Source organism: Bubalus bubalis, chromosome 5, assembly GCF_019923935.1.
Source record: "Bubalus bubalis isolate 160015118507 breed Murrah chromosome 5, NDDB_SH_1, whole genome shotgun sequence".
Taxonomy (NCBI): domain Eukaryota; kingdom Metazoa; phylum Chordata; class Mammalia; order Artiodactyla; family Bovidae; genus Bubalus; species Bubalus bubalis.
The window spans coordinates 14,153,494-14,172,316 of NC_059161.1; the positions used below are offsets into that span (position 1 = coordinate 14,153,494).

Here is an 18,823-nt window from a genome sequence, read left to right on the forward strand (position 1 = left end):
TCTTAATCACACAGCATATTTTCTTACGCTTAGACCAAGCAAAGGAGTTACAGGAGTCTGATAGAAAATCAAGAGGAATATGTCTATGCCAAACAGAGTAGCACAGGGCACCACTCCAGAAGAAAGCCCTGGGTATTAAAAAGGAATGTTGGAGTTAAAACATCCTACACCGACAACCTGAAAGTTATAACAGTCATTAAGATATATTCTCATGGGACTTCTAAATATCATCATTGACCTCGTTCAAAAATGTAAATTTCTTGACAATTATTTCTTTATTTAATAAAATTTCTTTCTGATACAACATAATCAGCTAGCCAGCATTACTTAGGAATGGGGAATAAAAGCAATCTACAAGTGTGGGATATAGAGGGAGAGGTTTTGGGGCGGGGGTTGGAAACGGAGATATTTGAAGACATCAGCTGGAAGAGGTGGAGAGAAAGGATTGGGAAACAGGACAAGTGAATTACCCATTGGATGATGGATCTTTTGTGTTAGGTTCTTGGACACAAGAATATAACATCTGTGGGTAACTTTGAGATTTAACTTGGACTTAAACCTAGGAAGCATTAATTGGATCACTGACAATCACCCAGTTTATAAAGAAATGAAAGACTTAGACTGTTCAGTTCCTTTTCTGTCTTCAAAGGTGAATTAAGTACATCTTTGAGATGTATCTTAACTTTTATTGCCAAAGAGTAATACCACACAATGATTTATATACCCCTGATGTTCAGCCAAATACTTCCTTTTCTTTGGGTTCTCTTTTATGTTAAATAAAGATGAAAGATATCTAGATCGTCTCCAAAAAAATGAACAGGAAGAAAGAAAAACTTAAAGTAATCTCGAGAGAGTTGACACAAAGTATAACCTGCTCGTTTAGGAAACCGATGAACTGGGTTAGGAGGATAAAGCATAATAATCAACAGATTCCTTTGGAAACAAAAGATGAAAAAAATCACTCTATTAAAATGAAAGGACTCAGTATGTGTATGACTTCACCACAGTTCTTATACCTATTAAATGTGCAGAGATCGTTATAGCATCTAGGTTCCTTAGAGTTTATAATATTTACATAATAGGAGAATCTGGAACAATTAGAAAAGAGAAACGGCTAAATTACATGCTAAAAATTTTGCAAATCCAATTTTAACACTGTCATTCTGCTTTTTGTTTTTTAAAAAAATCATTTACTTTGGTGGTTTTAAGGAATATATTGGCTTATGGGGCTCCAGAAACCCCTTCAGAATATCTCTTTTACACACATCAAAAAAAGAACCATCTCTCCAGCCTCTTCCCAGACTGTCCCACTCAAATTTATTTCCCAGCAACAACGAACCATCTGGTTTCTAACAAACAGAGTGGCACAATTTCCCTACTTTAAAAGCAAAATAACAATATTATAAGGATTAAAACAATACTAGTTAACATTTATTGGGCATTTACCCTATATTGGAACTTGGGAGGAACATTTCATATGCATTATCTCATTTAATATAACAACTTCCTGAAATGTATAATTCTACTATCTCCATTTTACATTTACATATCCTCATTTATCCTTTCTTTTACAAAGAAATTGGGACTTACAGAGACCATATCACCAAAAAATACAGAATTCTTATCAGTTAGGAAGACTTCCCTGATAGCTCAGTTGGTAAAGAATCTGCCTGCATTGCAGGAGACTCTGGTTCAATTCCTGGGTCAGGAAGATCCACAGGAGAAGGAATAGGCTACCCACTCCAGTATTCTGGCCTGGAGAGTTCGATGGACATGGAGTCACAAAGAGGTGGACACAACTGAATGACTTTCACTTTCACTTTTCACTTTTATAAGTTAGGATGCATTTATTTGTAAGGTACCGTAATGTTCAACTCTGGCTTAAACAAAAAGATCACTTCCCTAATTCTTGAGCTTACAGGTAGGATGGTCTGAACGTTGACTTAATCCAAAGGCTGTGGACTTCCTTAGCTCTTTAATCCCCCTCATATTTATTTCAAGCTCAGACTTATATGAAGATGTCTGCACCAGACTTGGGATTTACATCCATGCAGGACAATATACAGAAAATATCTTTTCCAAGACATCCTTAGCTAAGTCTCTTTTGAGATTTAATGACCTTTCATGAACCAACTGAAAGGGGGATTGGAATTGCTATGGTTGACATAAACATTAAAGTCCATCCTGGTTGGCATTAAACTCCAGCTTATAAAAATGGGCAGTTTAAGTAATGCTTTTATCTAGTCCTCTTCTGCCTAGCTGAACTTAAAGATCAGAGTATCAACTGATAATCTAGGAGAAAAAGACTATTAACATGGCAGTGGGTTAAATTTCTGTGATATATCTACATCCATACAATTTTCTGTAATTTATACCAAAATTTTTAAACTGTTATTCCTATAAATTAGTTGGTAATTTGGACCATAAAGAAGGCTGAGTGCAGAAGTATTGATGCTTTTGAACTGTGGTGCTGGAGAAGACACTTGAGAGTCCTTTGGACTGCAAGATCAAACCAGTCCATCCTAAAGGAAATCAACCCTGAATATTCATTGGAAGGACTGATGCTGAAGCTGAAGCTCCAATACTTTGGCCACCTGATGTGAAGAACTGACTCAGTGGAAAGGACCCTGATGCTGGGAAAGATTGCAAGCACAAGGGGAAGAGGGCAACAGAGGATGAGATGATTGGATGGCATCATCGACTCAAAGGACATGAGTTTGAGCAAGCTCCAGGAGATAGTGAAGGACAGGGAAGCCTGCTGTGCTGCAGTCCATGGGGTCACAAAGAGTCGGACACGACTGAGCGACCAAACAACAGAATTCTTTCTTAGGACTACGCATCACCCCATTTGTTTAATAAGAAAGTCTGTCCCTCTGTAGGGCTTATAATCTTCGTTTAAGACAATAGTATTTTCAATTTTTCATAAGTCAATTTTCTCTGAGTGTATGAATATAAATTGTCACACTAATGGGACAGACAAGGTTATAGTCTAGCTCTGGGCTCCAATCCTAATAATGTCCTATGTTTGTCTTCATTTAATCACTAAATCATGTCTGACTCTTTATGACCCCATGTATTTTAGCTCACCAGGCTCCTCTATCCATGGGATTTCCCAAGAAGATACTGGAGTGGGTGGCCATTTCCTTCCAAAGGATCTTCTGGACCCAGGGGTCGAACCTGTGTCTCCTATACTGGCAGGTGGATATTTTACCACTGAGCCACAAGGGAAACCCAACAATAAAGTTCTAAGGTTCTCCCTAGAAGTTTCAGTTCAGTCGCTCAGTCGTGTCCAACTCTTTGCAATCCCATGGACTGCAGACCGCCAGGCCTCCCTGTCCATCACCAACTCCTGGAGTTTACTCAAACTTATGTCCATTGAGTCGGTGATGCCATTCAACCATCTCATCCTCTGTCATCCCCTTCTCCTGCCTTCAAATTTTCCCAGCATCAGGGTCTTTTCAAATGAGTCAGTTCTTTGCATCAGATGGCCAAAGTATTGGAGTTTCAGCTATAACATCAGTCCTTCCAATGAATATTCAGGACTGATTTCCTTTAGGATGGACTGGTTGGATCTCCTTGCAGTCCAAGGGACTCACAAGAGTCTTCTTCAACACCACATTTCAAAAGCATCAATTCTTTGGCACTCAGCTTTCTTTATACTCCATCTCTCATGTCCATACACGAGTACTGGAAAAATCATAGCCTTGGCTAGACGGACCTTTGTTGGCAAAGGTCTAGAAGTTTATCCAATTTGTTTTGAGAATCTCCAAGTTATGCATGCAGGTTCAGTCAGCTGCCTTTTTCAAATGCACTAGGTGCCTGCTGACCGTGGCCGTGACTCTTCTCACCTCTTCTCTTCTGCAGTACCTTCTGCTGGGAACCACCCTGTCCTCTGGGCATGGCATACTTTGCTGCCATCAGTGCCCCATCTGTCTGCACTGAATACCACTGCCACTCCCCCAAAAGCCTCATAACCCACTAAGTGGGTGGTATCTTCACTGATATAAGAGAGAGTGATGCTGTTCTCCACTATGCCCTACTTCATGCTAATGATATTGACTGTACCTGAGTCGTACATAATCCCACGTTAAAAACAACTCCAAATGTTGCCATTCCCATCATTAGGGTCAAGCACAGGTCAAGGGACAAGAAACCTAGTTCCAGAGAGAAACACCTTGCACTCTTCTCCAACTTCAGGCTCCCAAACTCTCATGCAGATGTTTATTCAAATAACTGTTAAGGTCTCCCCCTGTAGTTGTCAGACCTGCCCAAGCATTTCTGAATTGCTACAGTGGACATTGAGGGACACTTCCCTCATAGCTTCCCTCAAAGCTCAGGGACGCTGCCCTCGTAGCTCAGTCAGTAAAGAATCTGCCTGCAACACAGGAGACCCGGGTTCAATTCCTGGGCCGGGAAGATCCCCTGGCGAAGGAAATGGCAACCCACTCCAGTATTCTTGCCTGGACAATCCCATGACAGAGGAGCCTAGCAGGCTACAGTCCATGGGGTCGCAGAGTCAGGCATGACTTGGTGAGTCAACCACCACAATGGACACAATTCGGACTCAAGTCATAGTTTCCTCCAAAGGCTGTTTCTTACAAGAAAATTTGTTTACACTAAAGCAATATTCCATGTTTGTTTATCATATATTAATAAAAATATTTTAACTATTTATTCTATAAATTTGCAATGTGCTGTTAGTTCCTGCATGATCTAATAGGAACTCTTTAGTTATAAGAGAACATAGTGAACCATTTCTTTCAAGACAAGGAAGTCTGTCATGAAATGAACAGAACTTGTTTACTGACTATATTCCCTGTGCTGTCCATTAGATCCTTAAAAATTATTTATTTTATGCTTATTAGTTTATACCTTTTAAGTCCCTTCACCTATTTTGCCCTCTCCCCATCCATTCCCCTCCAGTGATCACAAATTTGTTCTCTGTGGGTCCGTTTCTGTTTTGTTACATCTGTCCATTTATATTATTTTTTTTAGATTCCACATATAAGTGAAAATATATGGTATTTGTCTTTCTCTGTCTTATTTGACTAAGCATAATATGCTCCAGATACTTTATATATATCTGGAGCATATATATATCTATATATAGATATAGAGCATATTTATAGCCAAATTTTTATAAATATATAAATTTATATATAATATACATATAATATATATATATGTAAAATCCTGTGTTACAAAGAAAAAAACCCATCTTTTTAGCCCATATCAGAAACTTAAGTGTTTACCACATATTAGATCACAAAAAAAGAGGAAAATAACACACACACACATCCACATGTAGGTATATATGAGTATGTGTGTATATATCTGTGGATATATATTTATGTATGTGTGTTTATATAAACATACACAATACAGTTAATCATGCTGTTATTCTTCAATAGTTGAAAACTGTTCATTAAGAAAAATTTTAATACTAATTGCAGTAATGACAAACAAAAAAATAAAATTTGTATAGATACGTTGACCACATCAAATCAAACATGAATTATGCAAATGTAATATCTTATCTTTTTTTTGGCATGTTCCTAGAAACTTACCTGGGAGCCAAATAAGTAAACAAAATTTTATCATCCCTGGTAGGGTCAAGGCAAGGTAACAGAAAGAGAAAATCATGACAATTAAACATATCTCAAACACATTTTCAGAAACTACAAAGACTTTCTTAATATATATGTTATAGACTATCATAAAAATTTTTAAACAAGTATATAGTTATTGGACAATAGTTTTTATTTTTTATTTTATAGATCAAACTTCATTAGAATTTGGCTCAATAACTAACTTCTTATATTCTAGTTTAGTGAACAAACGTAAAATGAGTCAAGGAAGAATCAAATCAAGCCTCATTTTACCAGTTATCCATAAGCTTTACATCAGAACTACAAACTAATCTTATTAAACAATAAAAACTACAAAAATTTTCAAGTTCCCCTAAATGAATTTTAAATAAATGTATACTCAAATCTAAATAATTTATTAGTATAGCATAACACTGTCTAGAAATTAATACCAGATAAACCTATGCTTCTGCACATCAGTTTAATGCCTTTATTAACATGTAGCCCAGGGGGAAAAGACTTTTTGTTTGATTTGTTCTTGAAATCAAAACTGACACAATTAGGTTTGCCCAACTGATGTTGATAAGGTAGTGAATAATAAAGTAGACCCACTTTATTAAACTGACCTCATTAACTTGTTTTTTGTCCAGATGGAACACTTGACCAGAACTTGTAGAGGCAATTTCTTCATAGACTCTGTATCCAATATGGCTTCTGTCATCACAATCTCCAGTAAGCACAAATACCACCTACAGTTTTTGAAAAAAAGAAGATATTTTAAAGGATTTGGGGAAATCACCATATGGTTATTGAGCACTTACTGTATATTAACATACTACCAGGCAAGTGGGAGATATGTGTATGTATATATATGTATGTGTGTGTGTGTGTATATATATATATATATATATATATATATATATATATATATATATATATCTTCCTGATTCATGCAATTTTACAGGTGATCTTAAAGTTAACCTTACAAAATAGGTAAAGTTTACTTTGTCATCTATGAATCAAAGCTTGGAAATCTGACTTGTTTTGGCCATAGTTCAGTTCAATTCAGTCGCTCGGTCATGTCTGACTCTTTGCAACCCCATGAATCACAGCACACCAGGCCTCCCTGTTCATCACCAACTCCCGGAGTTCACCAAAACTCATGTGCATCGAGTTGGTGATGCCATCCAACCATTTCATCTTCTGTCGTCCCCTTCTCCTTCTGCCCCCAATCCCTCCCAGCATCAGGGTCTTTTCCAATGAGTCAGCTCTTTGCATGAGGTGGCCAAAGTATTGGAATTTCAGCCTCAGCATCAGTACTTCCAATGAACACCCAGGACTGGTCTCCTTTAGGATAGACTGGTTGGATCTCCTAGCAGTTTTGGCCATAAGAACAAGGCAAAATGCACATTCTACTGGTTCCAAACTGACATTCAAGCTGCTGCTGCTGCTAAGTCACTTCAGTCGTGTCCGACTCTGTGCGACCCCATAGATGGAAGCCCATCAGGCTCCCCTGTCCCTGGGATTCTCCAGGCAAGAATACTGGAGTGGATTGCCATTTACTCCTCCAATGCATGAAAAAGAAAAGTGAAAGTGAAGTCGTTCAGTCATGTCCAACTTGTAGCAACCGCATGGACTGCAGCCCACCAGGCTCCTCCATCCATGGGATTTTCTAGGCAAGAGTACTGGAGTGGGGTGCCATTGCCTTGTGTATTTCCACTTGATCTCTTAGTGTTTCTGTCTTGGTCATGACAAGATCATACCCAAACTAGATTACTGGTCTCAGAAAGAGGTGGAGAAACTTGCAAGGAAGAGCCAAGTCACCCAGAGCTCAGCTGAGATAAGCCAAAAGCAAACCATGCTTAGATACACAAGTGAGCAAGCAGAGCCTAGGGCAACTGAGCCCGACAAACACGTGAGAAATACATGACTATTGTTTTAAGTCACTGCGAGTTAGAACAGCTTGTTATTCAGCAATAGCTAACTGATACAATAAGTAATTGACTCAGACAAGATTTCACATAGGAGGTGACATTGGAAATACAGGCTTTTCTGTTAGGGCTGTGCTTTTGTTAGTTATATGGATAAGATGATAACAAATATCTTAATTAAACCCTAATCATTTCTTTTCCATATTGTGAAACAATGCATTTACATGCTATGTACAAATATCACATATCTATTTACATTAAATCACATATACATACATATTGGAGCTCTTATATATGGATCCATAATTGTAGTTATTGACATTTGCCACACATGGGATAGTGAGAGGGGAGGCAATCTGTTACATGCTGTATTTCTTACAGCTGCATTCAGATAGGAAATGGGGGGGTGGGGGTTGACTCCTACTCACCTGTGACTGTTTCTGTTGGATAAGCTGCAGCACCTCATGAGTGAGTCGATAATCCTTGGATCGCGCATCAGTGAAAACATAGATGAAAGACCCAGGAAGGGAAATTTCCAAGGCAATTTTTATAGCTCCGATACTCATTTCTGGACAGTCGCCACCACCCTGTTGAGAAACAGTGAGAAAAATCCTATTATTTCACTAGCAGAAAAGAGACGGTTATGACAAATTGCCTTCGAAGCTCAAGAACCAAGGAAGTTCTCTTCATTTCTATTTTCTGTCCGTTTGCCACTGGATTAACCACTTTGGTTACAAGGAGATGGAAAAGACATAAAGTGATGTGGAGACAAAAAAAAAAAAAACTGTATTTATGGATAAATAAAAAATTCACCCCAGATACACAAAATAGAAATTGTTATATACTTTGTAATTAAATATTGATCGACTTCCATTCTCATACATGACTGTTTCATACATCTCTTCTCTTATTCTCACTCTTATTTGATGACCTTCCCTCTATTGTACTGGGAAGATAGACGCAATCAATAGAGAACTTTCATAAACTTTTAACCTACAGTAATAGTAGCCACATGCCCTGCCTTCATGGTGAAGGAATCATTTCACTCACAGCTAAAGCTAACTTCTCACCTGTGCCTAATCAAGGACATAGTTCCTGTGACCATCCCTTCTCTCCATTCCATTGTCAAAATTTTTTTTTACTGGATCATTTTCACCAGCAAACAAATAGACTGGTTTATCTCCTATACCCCAAGTTTCTGCTCTGATGTGACCTATCAGAGAAAACCTCCATGACCACCTTATGTAAAGTACAGCCCCTTTGTAACTCTTTTCACTCTGCTTCATTTTTACAACTAACACATAATCTCTGTGTTTTATTTGCTATTGTATTAGGCTCAAAATAGGCTTCTCAGATGGTGCTGGCAGTAAAGAATCCACCTGTCAATACTGGAGATGCAAGAGATGCAGGTTCAAACTCAGGGTGGGTAAGATCCCATGAGGAGGGCATGGCAACCTATTCCAGTATTCTTGCCTGGAAAATGCCATAGACAGAGGAGACTGATGGGCTATTGTCCATGGAGTTGCAAACAGTCAGACTCAACTGAGCACACACTACTACTAGGCTCAATATATCGTCCTAAACAAAAACAGCCCTCGCCCTAAGAGGAATTCCTGCCACATATATTTCCTTCAAGCACATATGAATTTATAGATAGAACTCAGCATGCTGTGTTTACAGTCTTATACATTATAATTTAAATTTAGGACTATATCCTACTTATCATGTCATCAATGTTTTTTTTCAAAATCACAGCTTTTAATGATTGTGAAATATTCTGTCTACATCCCATAATTTAGTCAGGCATTTCTCTACTGTTGAACATTACTGTTCTTTCAAATCTTCCTCTATTTTAAGGATATAAATACAAATCTATCATAGTATGATTATATCTATAATATATATTATATATTGTAGTAATTTTATATTTTTTCTTCAAGTTTCCTTAGCAGATATCAATAACTATAGGGCCAAGGAAATGAACTTTTAGCCAGTATGTTTTGAGCAATGAGTAAGTGCTTAAACACCCTGCTAGGATTCAGGCACACAGATGAAGAAGCCAAAGCATCTTGTACTTAAGCAGCTCATGCCTACAAAAGGCAGTCAAATAAACAGCAGGGCAGCTTGGGAACATTTTGGGGTGGGAGGGCTTGTGATTCCACAGTCCACCAGAACCCAGTAAGAGTGAGCTCTTTCTCAAAATGAAAAGAATTACTTGATAAGGTTTTATTCTAAACTCTGGAAATTCTATTTGATTCTCCTACTGTGGCTTTTCCTAGAGTCCAAACAGTCTTTAATTTTGATACAGATACACTGAGCACCAGAGGTCTCAACAGGGTCATACAAAACCAAACATTACAACTGTTTACCCTTTAGTCTGGACCACCTGAGGAATCTTTTCTTGCACTGGATCCCACTCAATGCTTTTGGCTTTTAAACATCATCAATGGAATGAGTTGGAACCAAGCACCAACTGTTACAAATTACTTCTGAAACTGAGACACACTTTACAATGTCACACATCAAAAATCATGTCATTAAATAGTAGGGGGCTGGACGCTGTAGTGACTTTCGAGAAGATAACAGCTATCGACTCCCAGAAATTTTATTGAGTTAGCAGGTCTTTCTATTTTTGCAGTAAATATTTCCTATCCTCTGTTACTGATAATGCATTTTCACAGCATCTAGTTTAACAAGTGATACTGTTCTCAAAAACTTGTATACATGTTATCTTCAGACTGTACCTACCTCCCAAATTTCAATTTTCTATTTACAATTGCTTTTTAGATATCTACTTCTAGATGTTTTACAGGTATCTACAATTCAGGGCATCTTCTATGGAACTCTTTATATTTTCTTCAACCGTATCGTCCCTATTTTGGGTACTGCCTGCCTAGAGGTTTAGTTCAAATCCTGAGTCATCTCTGACCCCTCCCCCACCTTCCTTCACCTAATCAGCGGCCAAATCATTTTCCTTCTACATCCATTATGAATTTGTCCCCTCCCTTCCCCTTTACTTCCTACAATTCACTCTTCTTATCATTAATTGTATTACAAGTATAGCCTCCTATCTAATCTTCTGCTCTTCCGACCACCAAATTTTATATTTCCTGAAGTAAAGAGCTGCCTAGATCACATTCCTACTAAAATCTTTTATTAACTACTGTGTTGGATCAAATTCTCTCTCTAGCTTTCTATCTCCTGATGCTCCCTCTTCAAAAACTGCTTCCTTGGTAACTAGACTTAACCATGATAATCATCGTGAAATGTAGAGAAATATTAAATCACTATATTTTGTAACAGGAATTGTGTTGTAGATCAATTACATTTCAGAAACAAATGAACTCATAGAAAAAGAAGTCAGATTGTGGTTACTAGAGGCAGGGGGAGGGCGAACATAATGAAGGCAGTCAAAAGGTACCACCTTGCAGTTATAACTAAAATAAGTACTAGGAATGTAAGGTACAACATGGTAAATATAATCAACAGTGCTGTATGTTACATACAAAGGTTGTTGAGAGTAAACTTAGTTCTCATCACAGGGGAAACATTTTTTTTATTTCTCTGGCTTTATATCTCTTTTTGACCTTTGCACAAAGAAATATAAAACTAGAGATATCTCTCTGGTTTTGTATCTCTTTGCGACTCTTTGCAACCCCATGGGGGGCAGCCTGCCAGGCTCTTCTATCCATGGAATTCTCCAGGCAAGAATACTAGAGTGAATTGCCATTCCCTTCTCCAGGGATTGAACCCAGGTCTCCTACATTGCAGGCAGATTCTTTACCACTGAGTCACCAGGGAAGCCCCTATACAGTGCTGTATGTCATAATAATTATACCTCAATAAAAGTGGAGGAAAAAAATTGCTTCTTTTAATCTATTTTCTATTCTTTAATTATGCCCCTTGCTTCACACCTTAATTCCTTTAGTATTTTTAATTAAATTCTCTTTGTACTGTTCCATCTCAACCATCAAACATTCCTCACCGATGTATGCATGTCTAAAATCTTCCATTTTCCAAAAGCTCTTTGATGGCAGTAATGGTGTGCTAAATCCTGAGTCCTCAGATCATAGCATTTGCTGACATACAGTAATTGCTGAGTAAATATTTGTCAGATTGAACTATTCTCCAAGTTCGCGATAATATGCCTTCCTCTCTTGAAAATGTTCTCTTTTCTCCCCTTCAGATGTACTTCCTCACTCACTCTTCAGATGGACTCTAATTTGTTTTCTTCTTTATGTAACACATTTTCCATGGCAGAACAATTATTGGCGGCGGCGGGGCGGAGGTGGGGGGCGCAGTGGGGGGGTTATTGCATATAGTAAATGCCCTTGAATGAGCATTTGTGTACTAGGAAAGTGGGAAATAGCTACTGGGCACATTGGTAACTTTAGTATGTTGGCTAGGAATAATTTATACTTGTAGCCAACTTTGTATATCGGTAATGAATATCCTGGACTGCTCAAAAATTTATTAGATTCCTATTGTATTTTCAGGCTTCCCTGATAGCTCAGTTGGTAAAGAATCTGCCTGCAACGCAGAAGATCCTGGTTCAATTCCTGGGTCGGGAAGATCCACTGGAAAAGGGATAGGCTACCCACTCCAGTATTCTTGGGTGTCTCCTGTGGCTCAGCTGGTAAAGAATCCATCTGCAATGCAGGAGACCTGGGTTCGATCCCTGGGTTGGGAAGATCCTCTGAAGAAAGGAACGACTGCCCACTCCAGTATACCCACTCTGGTATTCTGGCCTGGAGAATTCCATGGACTGTGTAGTCCATGGGGTCGCAAAAAGTCAGACATGACTGAATGACTTTCATTGTATTTTCACAAGCTGAAGCAAAAAAAAAAAAAAAGGAAAAAAATTTCTCAGTTGTACTTGATACTGTGCACCTGAGTATAAATCACTATATAAATTATCCATTTCACAGCATTTATTAAGTGGCCAAGTACACATTAATGCTGTGTGGTAAACAACTCTAGTAGAGATGAACTTTTTTTTTTTTTTTGCTGTCATCTAGTATCAAGGGTGGAGAAGGCAATGGCACCCCACTCCAGTACTCTTGCCTGGAAAATCCCATGGACGGAGGAACCTGGTAGGCTGCAGTCCATGAGGTCACTAAGAGTCGGACACGACTGAAGCAACTTAGCAGCAGCAGCAGCAGTATCAAGGGCATCAAGGGCCTAGGAGAAGTCATCTGTCGGCGGGCCAAAAATCAAAATAGCTAAGTCATCTCCAGAGACACATACTAGGAATGGCAAGAATGATGAAAATGCTGTCCAGTTACTGAGTGAAGAACAATCTCTGAGCCACCTGACTTGCATTCAAATTTATCCTAAGAGGACCTCAGGATGTTCATCCCTCAGCATCATCCAGGAGTAGACTCTAGAGACTACTAGAATCCTTGGAAGTTTGCCTATCTCATTGTACAAGCAGGTTCCTGAAAAGAAAAATAAGTTTCTTTTTTCCAAAAGAAGTTAAAATGTTACAGCTTTAGAAAAGCCTCTAATACATGAGTCTAATTTTCTAATCATTTTAAGTCATAAATAACCACTAAAATCAGCAATAAAAGGAAGACTTTGGTTCTGTGCTATCTATTATAATAACTTCCCTGGTGACTCAGACGGTAAAACGTCTGCCTACATTGCAGGAGACCCGGGTTCAATCGCTGGGTAGGGAAGATCTCCTGGAGATGGAAATGGCAACCCACTCCAGTATTCTTGCCTGGAAAATCCCATGGACGGAGGAATGTGGCAGGCTACAGTCCATGGGGTCGCAACCAACAGTTGGACATGACTGAGCAACTTCACTTACACTTTCTTTTCATTATCATCACCACTAACCAGCCGTATGTGACTGAGCACTGAAAATATGGTTAGTGAAACTAAGGAACTGAATGTTTCAATTAATTTAAATTTAAAAACTGAAGAAGCACTAATTCTTTATCCTGATGACATAGTAAAATGATAACATTTTAAATATAATGGATTATATAGATGATTAAAATTATTTTCAACTGTTTTGTTTTTTAATTACCTATGTGGCTCACATTCTTTTTGTTGGACAGCACTGCTTCAGAGTAATATGTCTGGTTTAGTTATGTAGGCTGCATTCTAGACTATTATTTCTAAGGTTGTTGCTTTGATCTGAAAGTCTTCCATGAACTTTGCCTTTATGAAAAAGTTACCAGAAACAAAGTTCAAGCTGCTTTAATTTCCTAAGGGTTAGGAATCAAGCTAAAATCTACTCCAGAAATCTGTAAATCATTTGCTTCATTTAAAATATATGTGTTATATATACACAAAGTTTATAAATAAAATTTGTACATATTTATATAAATGTATAAAATATCTCAGAAACTTAACTCACAGGATTGCTAATAGTGTTTCCCAAATAATTAACTGATCTTCTGATCATTAAATTTAGCTAAAAGGTAGATTTGTCAGAACAGGACTAAAGAGAACCATTGTCAAAATGTCCAAGGTCCATGCTTATAAATAAGCCGCACAAGTCATATACTTTGGTTAATTTGTGTCAAACTCATGTACAAATTATAAAATTAGGGCAATAGGACTGTGACTGAACTATAAAAACAAACTGTTTTCAGTTTCTAGTTCCAAACTTAAAAGGCAGTCCTTTAAAAGTCTTAATGTTTTCTGTTTTTACCTGCATAACAAGTAAAAATCTAAAAGAATATTCTATAAAACATTTACAGTGGAGAAATTTAGAACTGATGAACCTAAACCTATGAAAAGTCTCATTAATTTAACTGATACTTCTGTTGGTGATAAGACCCTCTACTTGTATTAACTCAGTGGATATCAACTCTGCACCAAGCACTGAGACAGCAGTATCTCACACACTATGTTATTTACTCTCTACATCAATTTATGAAGTAGAGATCATTTCTAGCACATTTATTGACAGAGCACTAAATCTTAAAAACCCCTTTCCCAGAATCACACAATCAGTAACTAAAAGAGCAGGGATTTGAACTCAATTTTGCCTGTCCTGAGAGTCTACTCAGACTCCACTGAGGCATTTAATTTCCTTCATCAACTTCCGTGACTGCAAGTGTCTTATCAGAACAACTGAAAAAGCAGCAGAAGAAAGATTCGTGTTCTCCTGATGCCCACAGAATATTGTGCTTTCTTCTATTACAACATTCGCTGACTTGTATTTATAATCTATCTGCTTCCTCCCACTAGATCACTGTTTCATGGGGAGCTCAGTATTCCATTGTTGCTTGATGAATGAGTGGATAAACAAATGAGTAGTGGGTAAATGGGTGAATGAGACTGTACAAGGCAATCTTGACAGAAACTACACATACTTACTTGCTACATTCAGTCTGAGCTTACCCAGGCCTGCTACTGCTACTGCTAAGTCACTTCAGTCGTGTCCGACTCTGTGCGACCCCATAGACGGCAGCCCACCAGGCTCCGCCGTCCCTGGGAATTCAAGTAATAAAATTCCAGAGCTAAGTCTCCTAAGAATGCAAGTGCGAAAAGCTGCTCTTTAACTAAGCAATACATATATGAAATGCATTGTAGTATGTAAAACTAACTCCCCTAAATCTGCCTTCCCCCCATTTTCTCTCTCTCCCCCTCCCTCCCTGCCACCCTCTACCCCCTTCCCAACATCATAAGGTCAAATTTTATATTTATATATAAAAACAAACACAGCAATGTATATGTATCACATATAAACCTGTATACATACATGAAAATGAAAGTTGTGATGATATAAAGTTGCATAGTGTGCTGAATTGCATAATTCCCTAAATATATGTAAGAAGGGCCTGACTCTGTTAAGGTTGTGTTTTTATTTAAACTCCGACACATAACTGATTTGTATTAGTAGGTTCATTCATCATTTTGTCTTTATAATTCTTCTGATGGCCACAATTGATCACGTTGCCAAAGACACAAAGACAGAAAAAAATCAGAAGCATGTGGGAAACTGCTCTTGAGATCAAAGGGGTAAAGAAAACTGTAACTTCAGAAATACAGTGATAATTATGTTCAGAAAATAAATTATTGTCAAAAAAGATTAAATAAAAATGAACAGAAATCCTATCAGTCAAGGGAGTAATAAAACAGATTACCATGTAGTCTTTTCTAAATACAAAACAGTGGGGAAGTAGTACTGGAATAAACTGAACCTTTAAACCCTGACAGGAGTTAAAGAAAAATCAAGTCTCTGCCCAAAACCTAATGGGAAAATTACTCATCAAACAAAGGATCAGAGAAGGAAGAAGATTAATCTCAAAGCAGGCCCTTGCCTATGCCTTATTATTTCTCTTCCAGACCATTTCAATTCTATTCTCATCATCTATTTTCAATGGATTAGTGTTTGTACCAATTGTCTTTCAGTTACGCCTAACTCTAAGCAACCAAAAAAATGAAACATTTTTGGCAGGTTCATTTCTAAGTCCAAAAGACTGCCCGTTGGCATTACAACACTGACCCTTATTCTAACGTGGCTACCATTTACTAAGCCTAGTTTCAGAGTGCAATTGTATTCCTTTCACATGGAACTCCCACGGTTTTAAATGTCTTATTTGCACAATTTTCCCTTTATGTATAAAATTTTGGAATGAAACTCTGTTATAAACTGTACAAAAGTTTACAACCCTCAGTTCACTTTCTAAAAATACAGTTGTGTGATTCTATAACCAAAAAAACAGAATGTACATGTGGAAACCATTAAATTACATCGGATTTAATTTAAAGTTGCTTCCAAGCAAGTATGAAATAAATCAGAATGACTGTAGAATCCTAATGCATCAGTGACATTTGGTCTTCATCACTTGTAGAAAATATGGCAGGGATGTACTAAGAGACAGAATATTTCAGAGTCCAGACTTCAAATCCCCATAATCAAAAAAAGAAGATGCCACATTCCAGGCAGTCCACCATGCTGCCTTTACTAGGCTGAAGAAGATGGAATCCAAACCAAGGCATCAAAGAACTGCTGACCTCAGTTCCAGGAACGCTGAAGGTTAACAACAACAACCATTTCCAGGCTTTCAGGTTATCACTTATCAGTAGTACGGGTCTAACTCTTCTGAAACTGACCTTTCCATTTATTGGAATTTATTTCATGTTGAGCCTTAAGAGGATATTCAGTTCACTTGCACTGAAACAATATTAATGCATATATATGGAATCTAAAAAATGGTACTGATGAACCTATTTGTGGGGCAGGAATAGAGACACAGACATAGAGAACAGGCTTGTGGACAAGAGGGGGAAGGAGAGGGTGGGATGAATCGAGAGAGTAGCACTGAAATAGTTACACCAGTATGTGTAAAACAGATAACTAGTATGAAGTTGCCTATAACACAGGGAGCGCAGCCTGGGGCTCTGTGATGACCTAGAGGGGTGGGATAGGGGAGTGGGGTTGGAGAGGCTCAAAAAGGAGGAAATATATGCATACTAATGGCTGATTCGTGTTGTGGTATGGCAGAAATCAATACATTGTAAAGCACTTATCACCTCCAATTAAAAATAAATTTTAAAAAATTTTAAAAGAATGTATATACCAGGCACTTGATTAATAAGTCAGAAAATACTGTGCCTTCATACTTTAAAATATTTCCAAAGCTTCATAATGTACATGAATTATAATAGACCACGGTCCTTTCACGTCTTCCCATTTGGCACTAGTGGTAAAGAACCTGCCTGCCAATGCAGGAGACATAAGAGGCCTGAGTTCAATCCTTGGATCGGGAATATCCCCTGGAGGAGAACATGGCAACCAACTCCAGTATTCTTGCCTGGAGAATCCCATGGACAGAGGAGCCCGGTGGGCTATAATCCATGGGGTTGCAAAGAGTCAGACATGACTGAAGTGACTCAGCTTGACACACATGGTTGTTTCAAGAGGAAAACAGCATGTAAATAACCAAGCACAACAAAAATACCACCATAGAGCTTCTCGTGATCAGAAGACATATAGACGTGTTCAGGGTTAACTCTAGGCGAAAATGGAAAACTCCAAAAATGATACCTTGGAATTCTCAGAATACACTTCAGTAATTCTCCTCTTCCCTGATACTTAAGAGAATTCTATCCTTTTTCAAGCATTCTGTACCTTTCTATTGGGACCTTTTTCTTTTCCCATTAGATTAAGACACTGCCCTGGTTCCTGGTTGGAACAGGACATCCCAGGCAGCTTCAGTGGTAAGGAATCCACCTGTCATTGCAGGAGATACCGGTTCCATTCCTGGGTCAGGAAGATCCACTGGAGAAGGGAAAGGCTACCCTTTCCAGTATTTTTGCCTGGAAAATCCCAAGAACTGAGGAGCCTGACAGACTACAGTCCATGATGTGACAGAGTCAGACAAGACTGAGTGACTAAGCATCCACACACTGGTCTCCTATCAGACGGCTCCCCTGTTTGCTCAGTGAGAAGGAGCCAGAGGAGGACAAGGGCACCAGCAAAGAGGTCACTGTAGCTAATCATCTTTGCTTATCTGAGGACTAAGCTTTCGCCTTGCTTGCACTTCCTCAGGAAGGCTTTCTTTCTCCCTGTCTTCTCTCTGCTATGACCCTTCTCTACCTTTGGACTTCCCTGGTGGCTCAGACTGTGAGAGCTTCTGCCTACAATGTGGGAGACCCGGGTTCAATCCCTGGGTTGGGAAGATCCCCTGGAGAAGGAAATGGCAACCCACTCCAGTACTCTTGCCTTGAAAATCCCATGGATGGAGGAGCCATGGACGGATGCTACAGTCCATAGGGTCACAAAGAGTCGGACACGACTGAGCCACTTCACTTTCACTTTTCTTTACCGTTCTTCTGAATTCCTTAGGCTCTCCTTGCCCACTAAAATCTTTCTCTTCCTTTCTGTTCCAACACTCACATGTGGATTTTATGTTTCCAGCATAACTGACATTACCTTTATTTCTGAGTAACTGAGGAAGTTGTACTGTTGTGATTCTTTTTACTTAAGGTGATAAAAATATATTCCTACTGTGTATATTAGGTCTGAACAAAAAATTATCAATATACTTTTATTAATAAAATCACTATAATGTATGAACATTGCATTTATATGGAAGTTGAGATAGCCAAGTCATTATTCTTAGAACTAGTAAGTAGTCACTAAGCAAGATTGGTGAACTAAGATCTAGATCATCTCAAAGGAAGAGACTAATAGATATAGACAGTAGCTACCTGGGGAGTTTTTTTTTTTTTCTTTAAATCAACATGAATATAGAAGAATGGAGACTTAGTTTAAAGTTTATATATGGAAACCTGAGGGACTTAGCTGGTGACTGGACCAGTAATCAACGGTGGGAT

At 38.3% G+C, this 18,823-nt stretch overlaps 1 protein-coding gene across 5 annotated transcripts in view; it reads right to left on the minus strand.

Moving 5' to 3' along the window:
- HMCN1 (hemicentin 1) overlaps positions 1-18,823 on the minus strand; it is a 546,437-nt gene that overhangs the window by 391,225 nt on the left and 136,389 nt on the right. For all 5 annotated transcript variants that reach the window (XM_044942718.2, XM_044942717.2, XM_044942719.2 and 2 more), the window contains exons 3-4: positions 7,948-8,106; positions 6,215-6,337 (exon numbers count right to left, since the gene is read on the minus strand). In XM_044942718.2, coding sequence (XP_044798653.2) covers positions 6,215-6,337; positions 7,948-8,106 — 282 coding nt within the window. The remainder of the gene's footprint in view (positions 1-6,214; positions 6,338-7,947; positions 8,107-18,823) is intronic.